The 17167-nt window shown below is 46.6% G+C and overlaps 1 protein-coding gene across 1 annotated transcript in view; it reads left to right on the forward strand.

Annotated features, from left to right (window-relative positions):
• UBR4 (ubiquitin protein ligase E3 component n-recognin 4) overlaps positions 1 to 17167 on the forward strand; it is a 101725-nt gene that overhangs the window by 76118 nt on the left and 8440 nt on the right. The window contains exons 86-101 of the mRNA XM_014952035.1: positions 186 to 383; positions 496 to 576; positions 3267 to 3354; positions 3762 to 3889; positions 4325 to 4432; positions 4645 to 4764; positions 5497 to 5687; positions 6044 to 6217; positions 7332 to 7431; positions 7993 to 8211; positions 8455 to 8568; positions 8878 to 9020; positions 9320 to 9445; positions 10816 to 11010; positions 13177 to 13401; positions 16944 to 17034. Coding sequence (XP_014807521.1) covers positions 186 to 383; positions 496 to 576; positions 3267 to 3354; positions 3762 to 3889; positions 4325 to 4432; positions 4645 to 4764; positions 5497 to 5687; positions 6044 to 6217; positions 7332 to 7431; positions 7993 to 8211; positions 8455 to 8568; positions 8878 to 9020; positions 9320 to 9445; positions 10816 to 11010; positions 13177 to 13401; positions 16944 to 17034 — 2301 coding nt within the window. The remainder of the gene's footprint in view (positions 1 to 185; positions 384 to 495; positions 577 to 3266; positions 3355 to 3761; positions 3890 to 4324; positions 4433 to 4644; positions 4765 to 5496; positions 5688 to 6043; positions 6218 to 7331; positions 7432 to 7992; positions 8212 to 8454; positions 8569 to 8877; positions 9021 to 9319; positions 9446 to 10815; positions 11011 to 13176; positions 13402 to 16943; positions 17035 to 17167) is intronic.

Genomic DNA, 17167 nt, shown 5'->3' on the forward strand with positions numbered 1-17167 from the left:
TGAGGAGTTTGCTTGCTAAATGATAGCAGACATCCTCTGAATGCCACATGTGTGACACAGGATGCACCAGTGACAAAAGGACGGCAGGTTTAGGGCCATCCTGTCACTCGCTGCCATAAAAATGCAGGAATGGGAACATGGTCAAGGAAAAACTTACTCACTCTGTCTCTGCTGCTGTTCTTTAGGAAGAGAATGAAGTGACTGAGTTCTTTGTAACTCTGGAGAAAGATCCCCAACAGGAAGACTTCTTACAGGGCAGAATGCCAGGAAATCCCTACAGCAGCAACGAGCCTGGCATCGGGCCGCTCATGCGGGACATCAAGAACAAAATCTGTCAGGACTGTGACCTGGTGGCTCTGCTGGAGGATGACAGTGGAATGGAGGTAAGGATGCCCAAGTGTGGATTTCTTGCAGGGATGTGTGAGGCAGCTGATGATGGCTGGAGTGGTGAGGCAGTGTGAGCTGGTTCTTGACTTCCTGTTTTCTGTCTTTCAGCTTTTAGTGAACAATAAGATCATCAGTTTGGATCTGCCCGTGGCTGAGGTCTACAAGAAGGTGTGGTGTCCCACTAATGAGGTGGGTGTTACTGCCAGATATATATTAACAGCACAAAGCACCTGTCCTTGATATTAACAAAAAAACAGGGGGGGGACAAAAATCACAGGAGTCAGGATTTATTTTCTGGCATAGAATTTCTCGGATATAATCAGTCAGCACCTTTTTGTGCTCTCCCAGGACAGACTGTTACTCAATTCTGTGACACAGTGATTTAAAAGCACATAATGCTGACCCAGGTGAGTGTATTGAACTCACCCGTGTGGCGTGTCAGAGATGTGAGCTGTCTTCTGGAGTAATAAACTTTCTTACATTCCTTTGGGGAAACAGCTGAACTTTGTGTCACTGTCAAAGCACGTTTCACACTCCATCTGCATGTGACAGTTTAATGCGTGTGCACAGACAGGGACACCAGATTGCTCCATCATCCTGCGCTTCAGAGACCAACACAAGTTATTTATGCAGAGAGCATCCAACATTCCTCCAAATTTGCACTTCTGCTCTCATGCTTTTCATCTAGGAATCTCAAGACCTCAACAAATTCTATCCTCCCAGTTTGCTTTTGGTCTGTATTGCCTTGTTTTTCAGATGAGTAAGTGCAGCCAACAATCTTGAGGGACTGGTCCACCGTGTCACAGTAAGATTTTTCCCAAGGTGGATGTGGTCCAGGACAAGCTCTTCCCTTCCTTTTCCTGAAGCCTCTAAAATAAAATCCCATTGAGAAGGAATCCATCAGACTAAATCTTGCCCATTACAAATACGTTCTTTAGAGGGCACCACTAGTAGCACTTGAGATCATAAAAGAAGACTGATTTGCCCAACATTTTTTGTTCATTTCTCACGTACTCTTGGTTTGGAGTCACCTTTGACTGAAACCTCGGTTTCCTGAAAGCATTTCTTTGCTGTGCTGGTGGGGCAGAATTCACACCAAAGGCCTGTTTTCAGTGAATTATGATATGGGGAATGGTTCTCATCAAGCTTTGTTTAAGTAAAAATGCCTTTTGTACTGCAAAATCAAGTTGAAGGCTAGGTAACTGATAACGTTTTAGTAAGGTACCAACTTGGATAGGGAAGAGGTGCTGGTCCTAAGCTGGGAATTCTAATTTGAACTCTGAGGGAGTTACCGAGGGAAATCATGGCAGGGCTGGCCCTGCCCGCTCGGAGCAGTGACATGCTCTTCCCATAAGATCATTGGATCATAGAATGGTTAGAGTTGGAAGGGACCTTAAAGATCATCAAGTTCTAACCCCCCTGCCCTGGGCAGGGACACCTCCCACCACACCAGGTCCCTCCACGCCCCCTCCAACCTGCCCTTGAACCCCTCCAGGGATGGGGCAGCCACAGCTTCTCTGGGCAACCTGGGCCAGGCTCTCACCACCCTCACACCAAAGAATTTTCTCCTAATATCTAATGCAAATCTCCCCTCTTTCAGTGCCAAACCCTTCCCCCTTCTCCTAGGGCTCCCCTCCCTGATCCAGAGTCCCTCCCCAGATTTCCTGGAGCCCCTTGAGGGACTGGAAGGGGCTGGAAGGTCTCCCTGGAGCCTTCTCTTCTCCAGGCTGAACCCCCCAGCTCTCTCAGCCTGTCTGAGATGCAGCGCTGGGTGAGAGGCAGTGTTTGCTCAGCGTTGCTGTCAGAGAACAGCTCTCATCCCCCTCCTTTGTGTGCGCCTCCCCAAAGCGCCTCTGGAGCTGCAGCTCACGTTCCCTAGGAAATAGACAGGCGCACAAGAAGGCAACCTCAGGCCCCTTTTTGTTTCCCTTGTCTCTCACTGGCTTTTTTTGTTCATCTGCCATTTTACCAGGGCCCCTGTGGTGTTAATTGCTGGTCTCTAGCGTGGCCTTTGAGCAGATCTTCCCCCCGGGGCTTTCCCTGTGCTTATGTATTTGCTGTGACATTAAGCACTGCTTATTCCACATTAGGCTTAGCGCGCTCTCTGACAGGTTTTCTCTCGCAAGGTCTCCTGCTCCCAAATCTGGGATTTTTCTTTTCTGCTTTTTATTCAGGCCTATGGATTAAAATGGAAAGTTTCGTGATACGCTGTCAGTATTTCCAGCTGGAAATGCTTCTGGAAAACTAGCCCTTTCCCAGGGTAAAAGCACAGCTTGTGCTTCAGTGGGTTTGGCTGTATCATTTTCATATTACACTGTCTTACTGAAAGCTCGTTAAATTGTCTTTTACTCCTCCTCTTCCATTTTCCATCACTGCAGATTTTATCTGTTTGAAAGCACTCATCCAATTAGCCTTTCCTGCTTCGTTTGCCAGGCTGTGCCTGATGCTGGTGTTTCCCAGGTGTGCTGTGCCATACCCTTGGAGGGAAAGGTGCCCTGGAAAGCGGGCGTTTCTCTGTAGGTAAACACATTTGGCTTGGCTGGATCTTTCCCTGGTGCTAAAGGAAACTGTTGAAGAAGATCTAAGGAGGAAGAGACTGTTTATTATCAGCCTGCCCATCTAATTGGCAACGCTAGGAAAAGGTGGACAGACAAATACATGAGTTATGGATGTTTTTGCAGGTGTTGGCTTTACTGTTGTTTTTAACTCAGTCAGGGGAGAATGAGGGAGTGAAAGGTTTCTCTGTGTTACCATCCACTGTCAGAAAAGCACAGAGGAGAACTGAGGCTGGAGAGTCTGTTCCACACTGTAATGAGAACTGGACTTGTGTACAAGTGTCCACAGAGGTATAGTTAATATGAAGCTCTCCTCTCTTGCAGGGGGAGCCCATGAGGATCATTTACCGCATGCGAGGGTTACTAGGAGATGCAACTGAGGAATTCATCGAGTCTCTCGACTCCACCACTGGTAATGCACTTGTCTCCTGAAAGCCGGGATTAGATGTGAAATCTGAGGTTTGCTGCAGAGCAATGACACTATTATCCTTACAGCAGTGAGCTTAAAGTTGATTGACGTTGCTTTTGCTACATTTACCTGCTTCACCTAGAGTAGAGGAGGATTTTAACAACCCTTTAAGTCTGTACTTTAAATATGAACACTTTTACGGCACAGGGACCATTCTGCCTGACCCTTCTTCGTATTTCTACTTACAATTCTTTTCAAATTCGATACAGTTGAAGTGACTTGAACTGCTGGTAAACATGTCCTACTGTATCTTCCATTTTTACTTCACTGTTTGGTCCCGTGGGCTGTGCAGCACGAACTTGCCATATTCTGGCTGCTTTTTCTCCTCACGATCCGTGTCTGTCCTGCAGATGAGGAGGAGGACGAGGAAGAAGTGTACAAGATGGCAGGTGTCATGGCGCAGTGCGGGGGCCTGGAGTGCATGCTCAACAGACTGACTGGAATCAAGGACTTCAAACAGGGCCGGCACCTCTTAACTGTGAGTCTCAGCTTCTGTCCTTTGGGGTCAGGAGTTAAATGACTGGAAATGCCACAAGCTTTAGTCAGGTTTAGCTGTTCTGCCTTGTGTTGCAGTTTGCATTGGAGCAGGGGTTTCAATTCACTAATTAATGAAAACCTGGGAAATTCCTTCTTTCCCTCTCCCATTCCTCTTGGCTAACAAATCTTCACAAAAACTTTGAAGTGTGTAGAGCCTGAGGAGCATGTGAGACTAAATCCTCTCTTGCTGCTGTAATTGTTAGACCTTAGGCCAGCTTTGGTTTTCAAGTAAGGTCAAAGTAGAAAACAATCTGGCTTGTACTTTACCCCAGAAATCTGGAAACTAGCAATATTATCAGGTGCTTTTAGTTTCAGCAAAATCCTTCTACTCTCATTTTGAAGGTACTGAAGGGAATGTGTTCTCTGTGTTTTGTAGGTGCTGTTAAAACTGTTCAGTTACTGTGTGAAGGTGAAAATAAATCGTCAGCAGTTGGTCAAGCCGGAGATGAACACTTTGAATGTCATGCTGGGAACTCTGAACTTGGTAAGGACAATCCAGAGTTTCATGAAGTGTTTTCCGTGGACTCCAAGGAATTTTAAACTCCCTCTGACTCTCTTGCTGCTTTATAACAACTACAAGAGATCTCAAATATTGCTGGACTGGTGCTGCAAATTACCTCTTAGCCATTCCTTAGTGAGTAGAAGAGTTAAACCAGTTCCTGCTGGTGTTACAATAACTGTCCCCATCTTCTCCAGGCTCTGGTGGCTGAGCAGGAGAGTAAGGACAGCGGAGGAGCGGCCGTGGCAGAACAAGTGCTCAGTATCATGGAGATCATCCTGGATGAATCCAACGCAGAACCTCTGAGCGAGGACAAGGTGAGTGCCTGGGGCTGGGTGCAGGAATGGAAATGTTGACTGGGATTCAAGGCTTGCAAATATGTTACTGGAGTGATGCTGAGCTTCAGGAGCTGTCGAGGTGCTAAATGGGAGTCTAACCCTTGTGACGCTTGCTGGCATGTCTTAGCAGGCCATGGAGGTAGGGCAAGAGGAGTGCCCTGAACCAAAAGCACTGTGAAACTTCTTTAAGATGATTCTTGCAGTCAGGGTGGGGGTTATTAGGCGCTGCTTGGATCCCTTCCTTGCTGCTTTGGGCCACGGGCCAGTGAGAGACAAGAAAAGACACGGCTCTGCCTTGTGTTTGTCGGTGTTTTGGTACATGTTGAAAACATGATTGATTTTCCAGCTAATTGAGGATAAAAACAATATCTTAACTACACTGAGAATGAGAAGAGTTTCTTGGTTATTTTTTGAAACTGTTGGTGTGTAGGAATATGGCATCCTTTGGGCTAGAATTATTGGACCTTTTTGACTAGAAAATTCTTTGATAGTAAGTGGAAGCAGCCAGTTGTCAGCTAGAGGAGTTGTTACAGCCATTCCATGAGACCTTGGGGAACGAGGCAGGGTTTTGTTCTTCATCACTCTATCTTATCAGGGTCTAGAGCTCTGATCCTTCAAGACTGGACTACTCTACCGGCTCCTGGAGTGAGGGGTTTTTTCAACATGCTAGATTTATTCCTGAATATAAACCATGGTCTTCTTCCTTTGCAGGGCAACCTCCTCCTCACTGGTGACAAAGATCAGCTGGTGATGTTGCTGGATCAGATCAACAGCACTTTTGTCCGCTCCAATCTCAGCGTCTTGCAAGGCCTATTGCGCATCATCCCGTACCTGTCCTTCGGGGAAATGGAGAAAATGCAGATTCTGGTTGATCGATTCAAGCCCTACTGTAACTTTGATAAGTATGTTGTCATATTTCAACTAAAAGCATGTGAAATCATTTGTACTGACAAGTCTATACCTTTTTTTTTTTTCCCCCTCATTGATGCTTACTTCAGTGTAATGCCAAAGCTTCAGAGGTTTCTGGTGCATAAGCTTAATTTCCTATTTCACTTCTAAGCCATTTTAAAAAGAAATCTGTGAGCGTGTAGCTCGAGAAATAGGGCTTTAGAATATATTCTGAGGTGACAAGGGTCTGAGTAGCTTTTCTGAGTCTCTGAGCTGGAGCAGGTACATGCATTCAGCGATAACGTGATGAGAATTATAGGCAGAGATTTTTTGGAGAGCCTCCAAGTTACCGTTTCTTCTCTTCCTTCAGGTATGATGAGGAGCACAGTGGAGATGATAAAGTTTTCCTGGACTGCTTCTGTAAAATTGCAGCGGGAATAAAGAACAACAGCAACGGGCATCAGCTGAAAGACCTCATCCTTCAGAAGGGAATTACACAGAATGCCCTTGACTACATGAAAAAGCACATTCCCAGTGCAAAGAAGTAAGAGTCACTATTTAATGTGTTTGAGAATCCTGAACGCCCTTCTCTTGCTTCATCAGCACAACAATCTTCTAGGAAAGCCCTTAAGAAGTTCACATTTAGAAGCATTTAGTCGTGGTCCAGGTGTGATGCTGGGCCTGGTGAGACAGTGCTGTTATAGAGATGGGCTAAAAAGCCTCTTATCTTCCCATTTGGTACCTGTCTGCTCCGCTCTGGTGAGACCCCACCTGGAGCACTGTGTCCAGCTCTGGAGTCCTCAGCACAAAATGAATATGGACCTGTTAGAGTGGGGCCAGGGGAGGCCACGGAGTTGCTGGGAGGGCTGGAGCCCCTCTGAACATGGACCTGTTAGAGTGGGGCCAGAGGAGGCCATGGAGATGCTGGGATGGGGCGCTGAAAGAGTTGTGGGGGGTTAAGCCTGGAGAAGAGAAGGCTCTGGGGAGCTCGTCAAGCCCCTTCCAGTCCCTCAAGGGGCTCCAGGAGAGCTGGGGAGGGACTCTGGATCAGGGAGGGGAGCCCTAGGAGGCGGGGGAAGGGTTTGACCCTGCAAGAGGGGAGATGGAGCTGAGCTGTGGGGAAGAACTTGTTTGGTGTGAGGGTGGTGAGAGCCTGGCCCAGGTTGCCCCGAGAAGCTGTGGCTGCCCCATCCCTGGAGGGGTTCAAGGCCAGGTTGGAGGGGGCTTGGAGGGACCTGGTCTGGTGGGAGGTGTCCCTGCCCAGGGCAGGGGGTGGCACTGGATGGGCTTTAAGGTCCCTTCCCACTCAAACCATTCTGTGATCCAAGCTGATTTCTTGGATATCAGGATTCTTGTGTTTCCTGCCTCTTCCTTGCCTGTTGCCCTGCAGCAGAGCTTTTGCTGGTGATGGCCAGCTCATGAATGCAAAGCAAATCCCAAGGCTCAGAGCTGACACTGTGACCGTTAGCGTGCACGACATGGAAGGGGGAGTGTGAATGTCACTTTGTTAATTAATAGAGGAGGTAGACGGGGGGAAGGGTGTTTGTCTTGCCCGCAGCCTGTGTGCTCTGCAAGCTGTGCTGCTGGCTGCCCGCCAAGGGCCTTTTTGGAACGGGTGACTGCCCTTCAGCTGCCACCTCTTGTTTTTTTCTGTGCAGTTTGGACGCAGACATATGGAAGAAATTTTTATCTCGACCTGCACTTCCTTTTATCCTGCGCCTGCTCCGGGGACTTGCCACACAGCACCCTGCCACGCAGGTAAGGACACTGTCCTGAGAGCCAAATAGGACGTGGCTCGCTTCTTACGCTGCTTTTTGGGGCTGTAGCAAAGCAGATATTTCTGTAGTAGATAATTCTGTGCTGGTTTTATTGGGCTCGGAGAAGCACACCAGCTTCAGGTATCGTCTGTGAGTCTGGAAAAGTCTGGAGAGCAGAGATTTTTGATTTAAATATCCTCTCATTCTGTGTGGTGTGAAATGTACACACCAATGTGAAGAGAAGGTGATTCAGGACTGTGAACTTTGTGGTTTTTATAGGCTTCTCAGGGCCTGATGGTTGTTTCAAGAACGCTCTTTATCCAACATCCACAACTGACCTCTTAGTAATGGCCAGTGTGGAGGCAAATTGCCCCAGGGTCGTGCACAGTTTTAGGATTCAGGGTTCTGTAATGTGGGAGCATCAAGGAAGAAAGTAAAACACTTGGCAAAAATTGTTCCAGATGGGTGCTTCTGCTCAGCTGTCCTGGGTGGGGCTGCAGGGAACGGTTACTGTCACACGGGCACCTTTTTTCTGAAGAAAATGCTGTTTCCATCCCTTTAGGTGCTGATAGGTACAGACTCCATTACCAACCTGCACAAACTGGAGCAGGTGTCTAGCGATGAAGGGATCGGGACGTTAGCAGAGAACCTTCTGGAGGCCCTAAGGGAACATCCAGAGGTGAATAAGAAGATTGATGCTGCCCGGAAGGAGACGCGTGCGGAGAAGAAGAGGATGGCCATGGCAATGAGACAGAAGGCCTTGGGCACTCTGGGGATGACGGTAATGTCTGTTTGCCCTGACGGCAGACTGGTGATCTTTTATTTCTCTCTTTGCTAAAACTGCCACCCAAGGAATTGTGTAAAATGACTTAGTGACAAATATCGCAGAGCTCGAGCCCTCGGTTTGCCTGGTGCTACTGGGAGAGTAAATACGGTTGCTAATAGCAGGCTGGGAAATGGGGTGGGCATTCCTGCTACAACGGGGGTGTTCATCCTTGGCTTTTTAACCTGTTCTCTCTTTCAGACAAACGAGAAGGGTCAGGTAGTGACCAAAACTGCACTGCTTAAACAGATGGAGGAGCTTATAGAAGAACCAGGTCTGACTTGTTGCATCTGCCGGGAAGGATACAAGTTTCAGGTAAAGGGAGAGACATTTGCAAAGCCCTCTCTCACCAGCTGAAGGACCTGCCGGTGTCCAGCTGCGTGAGGGTTGATGCAGTGGCTCCAGGAGATCAGGAAATCTCTGGTTTGGCTCTTGGGGTCAGTAATTCCAGGGGTGGTTGGGAATTGGAAGTGTGTTTTCAGTGAAAGCTGGAAAAAGATTTGATTGGGGTAAGTTTGAGGTCAGGACTGGGAGGGATGAAATTCAGTGCAGTGTCACAACAGCACAAAGTGTGAACTGTTCCACAAGTGCCTGATGTTTAACAGAGCTCTTGTGTCATTGCAGCCTACGAAAGTCCTCGGTATTTATACTTTCACCAAACGCGTTGCACTAGAGGAGTTTGAGAACAAGCCCCGAAAACAACAGGGCTACAGCACAGTCTCTCACTTCAACATTGTCCACTACGACTGTCACCTTGCAGCCGTGAGGTACGTCCTGATCACAGGCTGGTGATGTTCAATGGTGGTTGATGTTCTTCTCCACGATGGTTTGTGAGCATGACCTCAGAACTCAGGATGGGTTTGCTTAAAAGTCGATCACTTTGCAGCCTGGAGACAGCCACAGCCTTCTCTGTTGTGGTCTGCTTTAATGTGCCAGGCCTTGGGCACTGAAAAGTGAACTCCACAATTTAAATAAACCTTGGAGTTGTCATTTTTTTGGATGGTTTTTTAGACAAAAACTTGCGTGCTTCTAAATTTCCTGGGTGGGGCTTGTTTTCTCAATGCAGACTCGCTCGCGGCCGTGAAGAATGGGAGAGCGCAGCCCTGCAAAACGCCAACACCAAGTGTAATGGGCTCCTGCCAGTCTGGGGACCTCATGTGCCAGAGTCTGCTTTTGCTACTTGCTTAGCACGGTGAGTAGGAGAGGTTACTTCTCGAGCTGTTTTGTGTTTGGGTAGAGGAGTCAGTACGCTACCACAGAGGGATGCTAGTTTCAGACCATGGAATTGGAGATGGTGGCAACTAAATCTTAGTAAACTTGAATGATTTCAGATTCTGCCATCATGAGTACATCTCCTAAAAAAGTGCAGGTGTCTGTTTGCTTCTTGGCTTCATATACATACAGCATCCTGTCCTGTGTCAGGACCAGCATGGTGAGTAGGACACGGGAGGTGATGGTCCCCCTGTACTCGGCACTGGTGAGGCCCCACCTCGAGGGCTGTGTCCAGTTTTGGGCCCCTTCCCACAAAAAAAGACATTGAGGGGCTGGAGCGGGTCCAGAGAAGGGCAACGGAGCTGGTGAGGGGTCTGGAGCCAAGTCTTGTGAGGAGAGGCTGAGGGAGCTGGGGGGTTCAGCCTGGAGAAAAGGAGGCTGAGGGGAGACCTTATTGCTCTCTCCAACTCCCTGAAAGGAGGGTGTAGCCAGGGGGGGTTGGTCTCTTCTCCCAAGGAACAGGTGGTGGGACAAGAGGAAACAGCCTCGAGTTGCCCCAGGGGAGGTTCAGATTGGAGATTGGGAAAATTGTTTCCACAGAAAGGGTTATCAAGGCTTGGAATGGGCTGCCCAGGGAAGGGGTTGAGGCACCATCCCTGGAGGGATTTAAAAGCCGGGTTGACATAGTGCTTAGAGCCATGGTTTAGTGATGGTTTCTATCAGGGTTAGGTTGATGGTTGGACTGGATGATCTTAAAGGTCCCTTCCAACCTGGACAGTTCTATGATTCTAAATAAATAAATTTGTTACCTATAGCCCATAGTCACTCCTGAAGATCTAGTGTGCGGTAACAATGTTCATTTGCAGCCCAGTGACCCCCTGCTGTACAAAGAAACCTGTCTGACACCAGTGGGTTCCCTTGGGTAGATTTCCAAACTTCTGCTGGATGGTAATGAGTTCCAGCAGCCAGAGCACGTACTGGAGCAGATGGAGATGGTTCATCCTGCTGTTGTTATTCTCCTCCACCTTGGGCTGGGTTTGGTGTCACCTCAGAAATCAGGAGTGGTAACATTTCATCCAGGGAGCTGTATCCTGAGCCCCGGACATGGGAAAATTGTATTGATGAGTGTGTGTGTGTGTGTGTGTGTGTGCAGATGGAATTGGATTTGCTGGGGTAAGCTCCCCTTTGGGGAGGTTAAACGAAGGTGGCAGCGCTTGCATTTTTGTATCCTGTTCATTCTTTAAAGCTTTTTCTGAGATACTCACTCAGATTCTGAGCTCTGGTGTGCAGAAGAAGAAACTGTGTTAAATGTTTTTGAAAGGTTTTTAATTAAATACTGCTGTTTTTCAGACACAACACGTACCTCCAGGAGTGCACAGGGCAGCGGGAACCCACCTACCAGCTCAATGTCCATGACATTAAACTGCTATTTCTCCGTTTTGCGATGGAGCAATCGTTCAGCGTCGATACTGGAGGAGGAGGAAGGGAGAGCAACATTCACCTCATCCCCTACATAATCCACACGGTGCTCTACGTCCTCAACACGTCAGTACCTTTCTCTTACCTCTGCCTTCCACTCTTGGTCTCAGAAAGGTCTAAAAGGGCTGTGATCTGAGCTTTGTTACACGTTTGTGGCAGGAAAGATGGGAAATCTCACCAAAGTTTTAGGAGGAACCAAATTGTGCATCTGCAGCAGACTGGCAGAGGTTTATATTGTTTGGAGTAAAGCGTTGCTGCCTGAACATGCAGGATAACAGGGAACCTATTGAGTAAAAGCAATTGGGAATTAGCTTCTCTTTCCATCCTAGATGTAATTATTACCTCTGGGGTGAGCAACTGGGTTATGAAAGAAACAGTGCCAGCTTAATTTTCTCTGGAGCAGACAGGAGAGAAGACACTATGATGAAGTAATTGTTGTGAGTTGAAAACTTAACCCTGCTATCATTTTATCTGACATGAAAACAACAGAACCAGTTTGGGTTCCAGTTTTGACATGATGGAGTTCTCCTGTAGCATTCAGGTCCATCAGATTTCCGTGACATTCCTAAGATTATTTTTTCATTATTATTATCTTTTTTACTAGTAAACAGCAACGTGGGAACGCTTCTGAAGTGTTTCACTAATATTTATACAAAGCACAAGTATCGGGCGTGCTTTGGCTTGACTCTGTGGCTCAGTGTACAAATCTGTAGCCACTGAAATGCTTTTGAGTATTGATAATACAGTACCCCGTGTGAAAATGCCTTTTATTTGTGTAGTTAAATACCAGAAAGTAATATTAATTAGAAGAAGGTATTAATGTTAAAATATAGTCCTGTTCAACCAAGGTCACTCCAAACAGAATGCAATGAAATCTCTCTCACTTTCCCGCCTGGAACTAATCAACATTTTGGCTCTAATACAATTTGTCTATTGTTTTTAATATCTATCTCCAGATCCCTCTGCTATTGTTTTCTGAGTCCCTTGGGAGACAAATAAATGAAACTGTTCTTTTCATCTCGTTAGTCTGCTTACTGGCACCAGAGAGCCCAGAACCCGCTGTGCGGCTGTTGGATAAAAATGCATTATGTAGTTTCCAGACATTATTTTTTTTTTTTTTTTTTTTTTTCATGTTCGATATTAAATGGAGAAAATGAAGAGCTACTAGTTGGCTACCAGCTGCTTCATGTAGCAAATGAAAAGGTCACACAACGCTGACACCCAGACACAGCTTTATCTGCTGGGATGTAGCTTTATACCTTCCTGCTAGGGAGAGTATATCTAACTGAAAAATTGCGGGACTTACCTGGCTGGGAGCCCTTTTCTGATGAAGTAGAGCAATAAACTGTGGTAACGTGGGGTACATCTTCACAAGCTCTACTGTAACACAGTCAGCTCCGGGGTGTCAGCACTCCTGGAGAGACTGGAGCTACGGGAAAGGGAAAAAAATGACATATATAAGCTTACAGTAAATACACCATCTTTTTGATTTTGCAGTTGGCCTGTATCTTCTCAGTGATGGCTTTTGCGGTAGATGAATAACATAAATTGATTCCAAGGTCTGGCTGTAGGAGCTGCTGTCACATGCTTGGTGTCAGATGGGAGATGGTACAACCTGAACACATGGACTGGCTGGCCTGACTCTTTTTTTTTTCTCTCTAAAAAAAGAAGAAAAATAGCTTTACAGTGGTATTGTCCTCTCTTGGGGCAATGCCAGCTGCCTTCCAGATGTCTCTAGTACCATAGGAAGAAATACCTTCTTAGGAAGAAATTCTTTGCTGTGAGGGTAGTGACAGCCTGGACCAGGCTGCCCAGAGAAACTGTGGCTGCCCCATCCCTGGAGGGGTTCAAGGCCAGGTTGGAGGGGGCTTGGAGCAACCTGTTCTGGTGGGAGGTGTCCCTGCCCAGGGCAGGGGGGTTGGAACTTGATGATCTTTAAGGTCCCTTCCAACCCAAACCATTCTATGATACTCAGAAGTGAATTTGCTAGGCTGGTGTGCTTCACTGGGAGCAAATACTCAACCAGTGAGAAGTGAATTTGCTAGGCTGGTATGCTTCACTGGGAGCAAATACTCAACCAGTGGATGAATTTGGGAAAAAACTGGTAATGCAAAGCTAGCAGTGCTTTTTCCTATATGGGACTTCCTGAGTGTGGCACCTCAAAGCTCCTGAGATACAGCAGATTCACATTGAAGAGCCAGAACAGCTGCTGAAGCTTTTCTTGTGTTTCAGAACTCGAGCGACTTCAAGGGAGGAGAAGAACCTTCAGAGCTTCATGGAGCACCCCAAGGAGAAGTGGGTGGAGAGTGCCTACGAGGTGGACGGGCCCCATTATTACACCGTGCTGGCGCTGCACATCTCGCCCCCGGAGAAGTGGAAAGCCATGCGAGTGGAGATCCTCAAGAGGCTCCTCATCACCTCTCACGCGCGAGTGGTGTCACCAGGGGGAGCCAGCAGGTTAGCCAGGAGCTCTGCTCCTCCTCCACCGCTGCCACCGCGCTCTGTGACCCTCACAGCAGTCACAGCCCCACGGCAGCTTGTGGGGATCCAAGGACAGGAACATGTGTATTTTAGAACAGCTCTTATTAACCTTTCTCAGTAGTTTTGTACTCAGCATCGCAGAGGTATGAGCAGGAACATTCAATTCTGGATGTTTTTTGGAGTGGATCAATTAGCTGCTGAGCAGAAATGATGCTTTTTCTAGGAGTGAACTGCAAGATGCTTATTGCCCCCCCATCTCAAGTGAAACGCTGTAGTAGTTTGTGTTGCGTGCTGTTTCCGAGCTGCTAGCGTGCTCTCTGCTCTCTTGCCTCCCTAAAGAAGCTGTTTCTGTGCTCTTTTGATCAGTGCACCAGCTTCCTTAAATAGAAAAACAGAAATAGAAATCAAGTGCCATTGCTTTTAAAAAAGAAAAAAAAAAAAATCAATAGCAGCTGTCAAGCACTTGAAATACAAGAATAAGTGGCTGTGCCTGCCTGACAAAAGCACATATTTCCAGAGAAGAAAGGGGGAATTCCAGTTTCTGAAAAGATGATTTTAAATAGCTGTCATAATTAGGAATAAATTCATTATTATTCTAAGTCGCCTTAAAGGGCATTCTTATGCCGATGACATTAATTATGTGCTTGATAAAGTCATTACATTGTCGGAACACACAACACAGCATGCATCAATGCTATTAGAGGCATCAAAAGTGAGAGAGCCCTTAAAGGGGCTCCTGTATTGATTTCTGTGCTGGTTTCTGCTCTTCCAGCTCAGCCCTGCTCTCTGATCCTGTCTCCTCTTTCCACTGCCCTGCCCGAGTTCTGGGAAAGGGGGAGGTTAAGAGTTACAGGAGATATTATCCAGGAGGACTGTTCTCTGGGACACAAGGATGTGCAGCTTTTTCGTGTGACCTGTGAAAGAGACCGGGAAAGCCAAGACCCTCTGTGGGTTTGCTGTGGATGTTTGGTGTTTTTTAAAACCCTCAGTAAATAATTCTGTTTCTTTCCCAGCTGATCTCTGAGCATGTATGTAATCAAAGTATATTGAAACGGACATAGCAAGAAACTTGGAGCTAAACCATCCAATCTGTGGAATTTCAGGGGAAGACACTCAGAAATAGTCCTCGGGAATTATGTCAAGGTTTATTCAAGGGCTTTCTTTAATCCCTGCAAACTAAGAGAGCACAAAGCCTTCTGCTGATAATACCTCTCAGAAATAGAAATATGGCAATTCTTATTTCCAAGCTCTGTGCTTATTTATTCTTGTGGAAAATCAGGAAGAGGGCGATGGATGGTGAAACGCTCTGCAGATAAGTGCCAATATCCTGAATTTGTAGGCAAAGAGGAAGCCAGTGTCTGTAACATCAGAGTAATATGTCTGCATACAAAAGATTAAAATTAGCATTCCACGTGTGATGTAGTGCCAGGGTGTTATCTGGGAGCTCCACTGCTCAGAGCACACCGGGGTGGTGTGGGCTGAAGGTTAGAGACACACCAGGACTCACTGCTCCCTTTCCTGGGGGAGATGGAGAGAAGTGGCTGTAGGAACCAACAGCACATCTAAAAGCAGCTGAGGATCAGCTCCTGGTCCTAAAAAGAGTCTGTAAATCTTATTAATGAAGACACAGGCAATACTCTGCATTCCCTGGTACTTAAGTGAAGGCAACAAATGCAGCCTGTGCCCTGTCCCGTGGTTAGGTGTTTTATCCAGTGCTCAGCTGGATTAGTCAGCGTAAGGCAGATTTGAGGAGAATTTAGCCCAAAATGTCTTCTGGCTCTGCCAGGAGCTACAGCTATCGCAGTCTGTCTGCAGGACCAAAGTGTGGGATACTCAGCACCTTCTGGGTTTTAGAACCACTTTGCATTTAAATCCAAAGATTAAATTACCAGGATAGATAGGAGTGTTGCAGGTTTCTTCTTTTATATATAGTTTACAAATTCCAAAGGATTGAATCAAGTGCCTGATTACCTGCTCGTTACATAAACCAAGAATTCTGGTTAAGAGAAAAATCCTATCGACGCTTTGCAGTACAGCTTTCATCTGGAGTTTGGGAGGAAAACATCCTTTTGATTTTTGGTTGGTTTTTTTTGTTTTTTTTTTTTTTCTTTGCTCCTGACTGTGACCTTTCTAAAATATTCATGAGAGAAGTGAAGCTCCCAAAGTGTTCATGTCTAACTTTCCGCTGGCGATCCATGCGTAGCCGATGAGCCTCAACCAGCTTACGTTAATGAAAAGGCAGCAGCTATTAGATGAAGTAGCTGTTCCAGGAGGTGGCTACCACACTTAACCCACAAGGGCCTTTTAGTTTTCAATTAAAGGAGCAGACTCCAATTAGATCAAAACCATTCACACAAAAAGAAACTCTGGCTTGCAGTATTTGGGAGTCTAGAATTAGCCTCGCTCTAAGTTGCTTGTTCTTCCCGTGGAAATTTAGTCACCTTTACTAATTGGTTTTCCTTTAAATAATTAAGCCTAGCAGCCCAAGCAGGCTGCCACCTACCAAGCTGTCCGTTTTAAGGGCAGACACACAAATGTAGCCTTTTAAAATAAGAGCAGCAAAACATTCACTTTCCCCCAAAAAACCCCAACTGATGGTAGGTTGGAGTTGGGGCTGTGGTCAGACGATACCCTTTTCTTTTGTCTTGCTGACTTGCCTCAGTGGCAGCTGAGCTGGTCCTAGATGCATTAAAAAAAGGGGTTTGTTGTTTTTTTTCTCTCCAAAGCTTTTAAGTGGTGAGCAGGAAGCAGCATGTGAGGGAGGCAGATGTACCTGAGAAACACATGCAAGAAAATTCCAAACCCATTAGAGTTGCTGGCAGGAGGTTCCGCCTTGCCAGAACCTGTTGGTGATTAATCCCATAAACTTTGGGAGCTGTTATCCCAGGACAGCTCTCCACCTTTTATAGCATTTCTTCAACCAGATGCTGAATTACCAAAAGAAGCCCTTTCGTGGCGATAGAATAACCGAGAAGAGAGAAAATGGAAATTCCTCCATTTCTTCAAGGGCAAGATATTTCCCTCAGAGTCTTTTGAAAATGCTTTTGTGAGTTAGAAGCAAAAATGTGTTCTCTGTCATTGATCCAGACTGTGGCTGAAACCTAGATCTAGTTATTTCTTCAGGAGCCAGCTGTACCCCAAGCAGTGACCAGACAAATGGGGGCTGTGCTTTATTTTTTGCAACCTTCCTGTTTTCTTCCTCCAGAGTCTTAGCAATCCGCTTCCCTCCGAGCTTGTTTTCTTCCTGTGAAGTAAGGTTTTTTTGGCTAACTGTTACACTGGGCACAGCTGGTAAAGGAATTTCCTGTAGGAATCAATGTGCAGAAGCTGTGGATGCCCAGTGTTTGTTTCGTGTCCAAGAGCACACAGGAAAGCTTACCCAGAGCCATTCCCCATGCGTGTTATTGCGTGTTATTGATGGGCTTTGGGGCCGTTTCAGCTTTCGCTCTATTCATCATATGGGATACCAAAGCGTAGTAAAGTGATTAACTCCAAGATTGATTTCATTATCTTCCTAGACTGGCGGATAAGACAGTGAAGGAATACGCAACGTACCGCTCCGGCCTTCTCTTCTGGGCCCTAGTAGATCTCATTTACAACATGTTCAAGGTAAGAAAAAACACACAAGTTCTCTAACCTGAGCAACTCCCTGCTTTTGAAATGGAGGGTTGGGCAGAGAGGAGCCTGATGAAATTCAACAAGGGCAAGTGCAGGGTGCTGCACCTGGGGAGGAATAACCCCC

This window comes from Calidris pugnax, unplaced genomic scaffold (assembly GCF_001431845.1).
Source record: "Calidris pugnax isolate Ruff unplaced genomic scaffold, ASM143184v1 scaffold161, whole genome shotgun sequence".
Taxonomy (NCBI): domain Eukaryota; kingdom Metazoa; phylum Chordata; class Aves; order Charadriiformes; family Scolopacidae; genus Calidris; species Calidris pugnax.